The 10,586-nt window shown below is 40.1% G+C and overlaps 1 protein-coding gene across 1 annotated transcript in view; it reads right to left on the reverse strand.

The window, feature by feature from the left end:
• Positions 1-10,586, reverse strand: part of LOC106870901 (L-proline trans-4-hydroxylase) — a 46,019-nt gene that overhangs the window by 19,038 nt on the left and 16,395 nt on the right. Inside the window, exons 4-7 of the mRNA XM_052974116.1 lie at positions 8,527-8,605; positions 5,388-5,498; positions 2,252-2,343; positions 1,158-1,297 (exon numbers count right to left, since the gene is read on the reverse strand). Of these exons, the coding sequence (XP_052830076.1) occupies positions 1,158-1,297; positions 2,252-2,343; positions 5,388-5,498; positions 8,527-8,605 (422 nt within the window). The remainder of the gene's footprint in view (positions 1-1,157; positions 1,298-2,251; positions 2,344-5,387; positions 5,499-8,526; positions 8,606-10,586) is intronic.

Genomic DNA, 10,586 nt, shown 5'->3' on the forward strand with positions numbered 1-10,586 from the left:
TATATATATATATATATATATATATATATATATATACATACACACACACACACACACACACACACACACACACACACATATATATCTTTATATATAATTATAATTTAGGGTATCTTAGAGACACCACCACGCTGAAATAGCAGCCAAAGCTTGACTCTAAAACCACAATAAATGTTCATATGGCACCAGGAGAGAAGACAAAGAGACAAAATAAACTAACAAAATTTACTGGATGATTCCAGATCCCGAATTTCTGACTCTGCATAAGAAATGCTTTGCCTCATCAGTGGAATATACTCAGTAAAGCACATAAATACAAATATATATATATATATATATATATACATGATTGACCGTTGACCAAACACTATTCAATTTTTTTTCTCCGTGTTTTTCTCCTTGTCTCCGTATTCTTTCTGTTGAAGAGTGTAGCTCGAAACGTCAAAGACTTTCCGTATTCCCGAGCGTCATACTAATACATCCTTTTGTTGTTTACACCACCTGTCCTCGTCTGTTGTTGTTTTTTCATACATTCTCCCATATATATATATATATATATTATTGTTGTATTTGGGGATGGCCATGTTGACAGTTTAGCCAATAAAAACACACGCACTATATATTTGGTATTCATTTGCTTCAGCTTTATTTTATATTAATCGTATTTTGGCCAGAGTCCTTTTATCACACTTCTGTGACCTCATCAGTGGTCCTTTGCTTTCTTCTTTCCTATTTGTGCATACACCCCTGTGTGTGTCTATGTTTAGTAAGTGTATGTGTATGTGTGTGTGGGGGGGAATGTGCCTGTATTATCAGTATCCCCTGTTTATACACGTTCGTTTAATTTGTTTTTATTTTATTTTGTATTTAATTTAATTTAATTTATTTTGTTAATGTATATAATTATTTAACTCCATTTATTTATCTGTGTATTGTATTATATTATATTCATATTGTTATCAGTTTATGGAGATCTTATTCTGTCATAGGTTGCGGTGTGTTGGGGGGGGGGTGCTAGCGTTCCATTCTAGTTTCCTATTCAGGCTAGGTTTATCTTCTATTATGTGTGTAGCTTCTGTAATTTGTCTAAGCGTTGCGTTTGTTCTATGATTTTAACTTCTATGTCGTTGAGCGAGCACCCGTGTTCCTGCTGGTACAGAACCGATGAGCTCTGTAAAAGATAAAAGGAAAAAGATAATTACTCACCTGCAAACAGCCGTTTTCTTTGGTGCATTTATCAAGCGCTACGTAGACTGTCAGTAAATCAGGAGTCAAACAGCCATTGTTGTACCAATACCTATCAATAATAATACACAATATGAGTAATATCTGGTTTGGATTTAGGGTTAGGGTCAACAGATTTGAGGGGAAGGAAGGGTTAATTGATTAAATTGATTCCAATACATCACTGGCACTTTATTTTATTGACCAGGAAAGGATGAAAGGCAAAGATGACCTGAGCTGAATTTGAACTCAGAACATCATCATTGCCTGGTCAAGCTGGCTCAGACATTTTTAACCTGCACATGTCATCCATGTTGGTCCTGTGTTAGTTGAGGAAGGTCTTTGGGGAGGCATCCAGTATCTCTGATGAGTTGATCTATATACGTTGTGTTCAGACAACCAGCTCAAGTACAACCATGCTTTGGCATCCATAGCCACAGGTCACTTGCCAGCTCTTGTTTAGCTCGACAGCAATATCCTACACAACACAAGCACCTTTCTCTTATAATGGTAAAAATAAGCAGATCTCTTTACAGCTGTTTCTTGGTGGGATGATTTCTCCAAAATATGTTTGAACCAAAACAAATACCATGAATCACTTTCTCTGATGCTCAAATGATTCTCTCTGTCCACTCCACCACCCTTCAGATGCTACAATGACCTCGATCGAATGATTTTCTAAACATGCCACCGCCACAAGTGCCAGTAAAGCGACGCTGGTAACGATCACACTCAAATGGTGCTGTTTACGTGCCACTGGCATGGAAGCCAGACAGCTGCTCTGGCAATGATCACGCTTGGACAGTGCTGTCAGTGCTCCACTGGCACAGTATGTATATATCAAGAGAGAGAGAGCTACATATTGTATGTATACATTTGTGTGTGTGTGTGCACATGTGGTAGATATCTTTGTGAAGACATGTGGCCTAGTGATTTTGGATTTTGCTCCACAATCATAACGTTGTGGGTTCCATTCTTAGACACACATACATATTGTTAGTGGTGAGTCATAAAACTCAATACTTACCCATAATCTTGATGCCAGACATGCCTACCACCTGAAAAGGCATCCTTCATCATGAGTTTTCCATGATAAAAGTACACTTCACCTCCTAGAAGCTGCCAAAATATAAACATGTCATCAGTAATTAGAAGAGATATAAGTGATTTGTGATAACATTTTTTAATTACCTGTAAAGTAGCGAGCTGGCGGAGTCATTACTTTGCTGAGCAAGATACTTAGCAGTATTTCATTTGCATTTTCGTTCTGGTTCAAATTCTGCCAAGGTTGACTTTGTCTTTCATCATTTTGGTGTCAATAAATTAAGTACCAGTTGTGTACTGGGGTCGATCTAATCGACTGGCACCCTTCCCCTGAAATTGCTAGCCTTGCACCAAAATTTGAAACCAATATTTTTAATTATCTTCTGTAGTCATTCATTATACAAACAGAAACATGGACATTACATATCTCACTTCTACCCACATGTAGTAAAGTTTGTTACATGTAGTGATTCATCGTCATCATCATCATCATCGTCATCGTCGTCATCGTCGTCGTTTAACGTCCATTTTCCATGCTAGCATGGGTTGGATTGTTTGACTGAGGTCTGGAGAGCCAGCTGCAGCACTAGGTTCCAATCTGATCTGGCAGTGTTTCTACAGCTGGATGCCCTTCCTAACGCCAACCACTCCGAGAGTGTAGTAGGTGATTTTTACATGCTACTAGCACATGAGCCAGTCAGGCGGGCCTGGCATCGATCACATTCGGATAGTGCTTTTTATGTGCCACTGGCACGGAAGCCTGTCAGGTGGACCTGGCATTAACCACATTCAGATGGTGCTCTTTATGTGCCACCGACACAGGAGCCAGTCAGGGGTACTGAAATTGACCACGTTTGGATGGTGCTTTTTACATGTCACTGGCACGGGAGCCAATCAAGAGGTACTGGCATCGGCCATGTTCGGTTGGTGCTTTTTATGTGCCACCGGCACGGGAGCCAGTCATGTGGACCTAGCATTGACCACATTCAGATGGTGCTTTTTACATGCCACCAGCATGAGAGCCAGTCAGAGGGTACTGGCCACAGCTATGATATTGGTTTTACTTGACTCAACAGGTCTTCTCAAGCATATCATATCGCATGACGCATCAGGGGTACACTTAACTGGGCCGGACATGCGTAGCTATGATCTCACTTTAGTTTCTGGGTCTTCTCAATCACAGCATATCTCCTAAGGTCCCGGTCTCCTGCCATTGCCTAGAAACATGGACATCCACAGATATCATGTATCTCACATCCGTTCCCATTTATCAAATTTACTGAGAATGTTGTTCAGTGTATTTCCTCAATATCACAAGCGAAAGCAAGTGGCCTAGTGGTTTGGGTGTTCAGCTCAGGATCATAAGGTCATGGGTTCGATTACCAGCAGGGCATTGTGTCCTTGAGCAAGACACTTTATTTCACGTTGCTCCAGTCCACTCAGCTGGCAAAAATGAGTTGTACCTGTAATTCAAAAGGGCCAGACTTGTCATGTTGTGTATCATGCTGAATTTCTCTGAGAGCTATGTTAAGGGTACATGTGTTTGTGGAATACTCAGCCACATGGTATGATCATGAACATGTTGTTCCAGTGACTGGATCAACTGGAACCCTCATTGTTGTAACCAACAGAGTGCCAGTCTTTTTAATATCACAAAATGTCTTAGGGGTTATCTTTCACAACTTTACCAATAAGTATGAAGTTCAGAGCTATTTAGTCCTATTCTTCCTCTCAAAGCCCTATTACTGGTGCCATGTAAAAAAAGCACTGGTGATGATATCGCATAAAGAATGTCCAGTACACTTTGTAAAGCGGTTGGTGTTAGGAAGGGCATCCAGCTGTGGAAACCTTGCCAAAACAGACAATGGAATTGGCGTAGCTCTCTAGCTTTCCAGCTCCTGTCAAACTATCCAACCCATGCCAGCATGGAAAACGGACGGTAAATGATGATGATGATGATGATGATGTGATGATGGTGATGATGATGATAATGATGATGATGATTTACTTCTATTATTATTTTATATATAGTTTCATTCTTTAAGCTGAAATAACTTCCTGTTTTCCATATTTCACAAAATATTGAAATCCCAGCGCCACCGAAGTCTCTATATTCCTACGAATCAAGTGTTACCAACACTCATTCGTCTGATAGAAGTCATTCTCCAATTACAAAACACACAAGTGATTAGCTATTTCATGTTCAAATCTGCCAGAACATATGAGAAATGGATAAGTATGTCACCGTTTTGATTCCCGATGTTCTTTGTACACATAACCATTTCTTATCAGATTGGCAGGCATCAGCACACAAACATATTTGAATAAACCTGAAGTTTATATATTCCTCATCACTACACAGCATTGCCATTATTGTATTTGTTCAAACCAGGCAGTCCACAAGCACAAGTCAGTTACCAATATTGACTGTTCCATTACAAAGGTATGGCTTTCTAATCTACTCAGGGTTTTCTCTCTTTGGTATCTCCAACTGAGAAAGGCTATGGAACCAGAAATGCATCTAGGAGTCTAACAGAGGTTGACGCTATGGATGTGATGTATTTTTACACCTTTTTGTCTTAAGATTTTTTTCCACATTAAACTGCAGTGAAATTGCCATTAAAAGTTAAAATATGTCACAACCATATTTGAACAAACCGAAAGTCTGTTTATTTTTCATCATTGCTTAGTGACAATATTGTATCATCTTGTTTATAATACATGTTTGGCCCTGGGGAAATATTACTTTCCTTGGAAACAGTGAGTGTTGGTAACAGGAAGAGCGTCTGGCTGTAGAAAATCTGCCTCAATAAACACTACCCAACCCATGCAAGCATTGGGAAAGTGGGGGTTAAAATGGGGTTGATGGTTGATGCAACTGGCACCTGTGCCAGTGGCACATGGAAACACCCATTACACTCTTGGAGTGGTTGGCATTAGGAAGGGCATCCAGCTTTTGAAAACAATGCCAAATCAAACTGGAGTCTGGTGCAGCCCCTCACCTTACCAGCCCTGGTCAAACTGTCCAACCCATGGCAGCATGGACAACAGACATTAAATGATGATGATGATGATGATGAACAACAACAACAACTTAATCTAAATATTTTAATTCTGACCTTTTCACTTGTTCCAGCAATTTTGTTACACCGTGCCAGCATCCCCGTCACATCATTGCCAGGAAAGCTCCAAAGAGTCATCCTGCTTTTACCTCCAGCATCGTCGTCAACCTAGACAAAAGATGGATGGACATAACGATGCATTTATCAAGACATAACATTTGGTTTTGTCATTACATTAATTAGGAGAGGTGTGTGTGTACATGTGTGTGCAGGTGTGTGTGTGTGCATGTGTTTGTCTGTGTGTGTACATGTGTGTATGCATGTGTGTGTGCATGTGTTCAGGTGTGTGTGTGTGTGGGTGTAAGCGTGCATGCGTGTGCGTGTGTGAGTGTGTGTGTGTGTGTACATGTGTGTACAGGTGTGTGTGCACACATATATATGTGTGTGCATGTGTGTATGCATGTATGCACATGTGTGAGTATGTATACATGTATGCACAGATGTGTGTGAGTTGTGCACGTGTATGTGTGTGTGCATGCATGTGTGCTTGTGTGTGTGTGCATGTCCGTCCATGTGTGTGTGTGCACGTGTATGCGTCTGTGTGTGCATGCGTGCGTGCAGTTAAGGTTAGTGGCTTAGTGGTTAGGGTATTTGGCTCATGATCAAAAATTTAATTCCTGGCAGCACATTGTGTCCTTGAGCAAGATTCTTTATTTCACGTTGCTCCAATCCACCCAGCTGGCAAAAATGAGTCATACCAGTAATTCAAAAGGGACCGGCCTTGTCACATTCTGTGTCACACTGAATCTCTCTGAGAACTATGTTAAGGGTAAGCATGTCTGTGGAGTACTCAGCCACTTGCACGTTAATGTCACGAGCAGGCTGTTCTATTGATCGGATCAACTGGAGCACTCATCATAGTAACCAATGAAGTGCCAGTGTATGTGTGTGTGTGTGTCGTTTAATTTTAAATACACTGAGTAATCCATCCATCTTCTCCACTCACTAATCCTGGGAATAGAGTCCTTAGGCACTTCCTCCATAAGGGTCCCATCAGAAGCAACCATCAATACACCTTCTGACTGAATTCTCAAGCTTGACCAACAGACATTATGGATATTATCCAACTGTTTCATCCTTAGTCTACCCCTTGGTCCCCGGCCAATTTGCTTGGATTGGATAATCCATCTTTTGATTCTTTTTTCCAGTGTTCTAATCACATGTCCATGGATCCAGATTTTCGACCCTTCAATGCAAAGCAGCAGCTCAGTCAAGAGAGACTCCTTGATTTCAGAGTCACACACAAGTTATGTTACTCCAGAAACCCTTCAGAGGGACCCTGTTTTGGCTGTTTGTATTCGGTATTGTATTCTTTCATGACCATATGAGACGGGATGGGCAAAAAAACGAACTCAAGATAGCAAGTTTGGGTTTTTTACCAACTTCATCTCTTCTGAGGAACAAATGTTGAATAATTATAAATTTAAGTAGAATGTAACATGAATCATCATCATCATCGTCGTTTAACGTCCGCTTTCCATGCTAGCATGGGTTGGACGATTTGACTGAGGACTGGTGGACCAGGAGGCGACACCAGGCTCCAATCTGATTTGGCAGAGTTTCTACAGCTGGATGCCCTTCCTAAAGCCAACCACTCCGAGAGTGTAGTGGGTGCTTTTACGTGCCACCGGCACGAGGGCTAGTCAGGCGGTACTGGCGACGGCCATGCTCAAAATGGTGTATTTTACGTGCCACCTGCACAGGAGCCAGTCCATCAGCACTGGCAACGATCTCGCTCGAATGTCTTTTCACATTCCACTGGCACAAGTGCCAGGGAGATGACATTGGTAACGATCAACAGCCACACTCGAAATGGTGTATTTTACATGTCACCTGCATAGGGGCCAGTCCATCGGCACTGGCAACGATCTTGCTCGAATGTCTTTTCACGTGCCACTGGCACAAGTGCCAGGAAGGCAATGTTAGTAACGATCACGCTAGTGCTATTTACGTGCCACCGTCACAGAAGCCATCACGATTTCGCTTTCGCTTGCCGAGTTTAGTGTTCTAAATTATGTAAGTTATGTGTGCTGGTGTTATGTAAAAAGCACTGAGGACTCTGTAAAGGGCATCCAGTGGTAGAAACCAATCCAAAATAGACAATGGAACCTAGTGTGGTTCCTGGCCTTGCCAGCTCCTGTTAAACCATCCAACCCATGTCAGCATGGAAAATGGATGTTAAATGATGATGATGATGATGTGTGTATGGTTTAATTTTAAATACAGTAAGCAGGAGGAACTGAATACGAGATTCTATAAATTCTGATAGCTATGTGTCTATGGATATATTTTGAATACAACAAACAACTGTAACTTTAATTAGAAAGCAATATGTAATGATGTAAATTATAAAAATTGTATGTATCTGATTTAATATTACCATATATGCTTGAGTAATAGTCAATCTCATGTAAAAATCAACTCCTTATTTTTGGCCCAAAATTTGGGAATTTTCCACAGACCCTGTATAAAAGTTGACTCTAGTATTTCACGAATTGACCCCAGTCTTTAATGGAACATATTTTATTGACCCCAAAAAGATGAAAGGCAAAGTCAACTCCAGCAGCATTTGAACTCAGAATGTAAAGACAGAGGAAACGCTGCTAGGCATTTTGCACAGAGCACTGACCATTCTGCCTTGAAGAGATGGGATATTAATGTATTCTTTTATTCATTTCAGTCATTTGACTGCGGCCATGCTGGAGCACCACCTTTAGTCGAGTAAATCAACCCCAGGACTTATTATCTGTAAGCCTAGTACTTATTCTATCGATCTCTTTTATTGAACTGCTAAGTTACAGGGACATAAACAGACCAACATCAGTTGTTAAGCAATGGTGGTGGGGGTGCAAACACAGACACACACACACACATATATGTATGTATGTATGTATGTATATATATATATATATATATATATGTATATATATATATATATCTATGTCCGTTGGTTTTGAATATAACAGACACCATAAGGTGGTCAGTGGAATTTCGCCTGTCTTTATGTTCTGAGTTCAAATTCCACTGCGGTCAGCTTTGCTTTTCATCCTGACCACTGGGGGAACCGATGTAATCAACTTGGCTCTTCTCTCGAATCTGCTGGCCTTGCACCAACGTTGAAACCAATCTTACTTACACCATAAGCATGGCTGCAAAGCTCACTTTCAGTCAAAGTTTTGTGGATTTTCTGCAGTTCTTCTTCATTAATGAGACCCCTTTAAAGAGAAAGAAGAAAGAACAGTAAGATGTTGAAAGAAACCAGAGAACATTCTCCAATGATGTATTCAAATATTTCACAAAAAAAGAAATGTTTATTGGGGATTATTTTTGTATTTGTGTTTGGTCTGCAAGAGTCTTGATGTGAAATTGTGTATTGAAACAAATTTTGTAGTAAATGGGTTCTCTGTTGGTTATGGTGATGAGGGTTCCAGCTGATTTGAGCTTGTGAAATTAATGTGCAAGTAGCTGAGTGGACTGAAGTAACATGAAATAAGGTGTCTTTCTGAAGGATACAACACACTGCCAGCAATCAAACCCACAACATCAAGATCATCAGCCAAATATCCCTAACCACTTAACCACAGGCCCTCACTCAAATTTTGTATCATGAGAGAGTCAGTATGGCATTAAGAAACACATTTCTTTAATCATTATTATTATTAGCTAGCAAATTAATAATTTAACCATTTAAATCAAGTGTTTGATTAATTGTTCAAACAGTCAACTAATCATCTGGGTTTGCCAGAATCTTTTTCTCTCCGTTCACAACCTCATCAATGACAGCCCCTCTACTCAAGATCTGTCATTATTGTCTTTAATCTTTAGTCAAGGCAGAAGGCAGTGCTCATGGCATTGCAGTGCCTCTCTGTGAGTTACCATTCCTTTATTCCATGGTCTCCACTGCTGCCAAGGCAGAAGATTTTATTTTGTGACCAGATGTCACAATTGCAGTCAACATTCTTATTTACAGTTGAACCAATGAAGAATCCCCTATGTAGTCATTTGACTTGCTAGAAATATAAACCAAATCTACCTCAAATCACACCCTATTGTCTTTAAAAAAAGGAAGGACACGTACAATTAAGCCTTGGATATGAAGTGGGATGTGTAGCGAAATGTGATGTTGAATCAATGTGTGTTGCCGGGTGTAGCAGATTATGTTCGATGTGTTTGACCGGCATCAAAGGTAGTGTGGAAACTACATTTTATTTTCTGGGCAGAGATTCGAAACTGAATCTAAGGATTCTAGCTTGCTCAATCCACCGCTATCAGCTGACCAGGCACCAAAAATTTCTTTGTCCTGTCAGAAAGTGATGGATGAGTTTCCACTCGACCTCCGACCTGGGTTATGTCACAGAAAGTTCAGCTGGACAACAGGTGACCTAAATAGGCACGAGTCACTCTTATAATGATACATCCATCCTTCTAGCTAGGATGGCCATTGATAATTCCATAGACATACACCAGTTAGCCAGCGGTTAACAGACAGTCAGCAATGTGAGGAGATGGTGACCACTGTGAGCCAAAAGACCGGACAATAGCAGTTGCAGACCATGAACTGATGAGATAGAAAAATAGAAAGACAACACAACCAAATGACAAACGTGTACACAGACACAAAATATGTCTTGTACTATCTTGTCACAACAACATTCTCTTTCTCCTGGTTTTACCTCGCCGACTTGAAGTAGTTGGCTGTATTCTGTAGCGACATATTTGTTCAAGTATGCAACAAAGTGAATACAACTGTAACTAAACAAATTATTGAAATTGCATTTCAGTTCTTTTTCATTTGTTTTCCTTTGATGCCCGTCAAATACACCCAGAATAATCTGCTACAGCTGACACCTTACATTGATCCATCAACATCACATTTCGCTACACATCCCGCTACAGATAGACAAAAAAAAAACAAGATGGTCACAATTGGGTTGTCTTCTATCATAGATCTGCTTGATTTAATTCTGCTGACTTGGTGCGAAACAACAACAATACCAACAACATCAACAACCAATTAAACAAGTTGTTTTTTTCTTCATCAATTTTTTTCTTTTTTTTAAGTAACGTATTATTTACAAAACACAAGATTTAATTTTGAAATTAAATTCCAAATTCAGGTTTTTACAATTCCAAAACCTAAAATCAGTAAACGAATAAACTTTTCCGAAATCAGAACAGAACTACAATCACTTCCAT

Source organism: Octopus bimaculoides, chromosome 1, assembly GCF_001194135.2.
Source record: "Octopus bimaculoides isolate UCB-OBI-ISO-001 chromosome 1, ASM119413v2, whole genome shotgun sequence".
NCBI classification, from domain to species: Eukaryota; Metazoa; Mollusca; class Cephalopoda; order Octopoda; family Octopodidae; genus Octopus; species Octopus bimaculoides.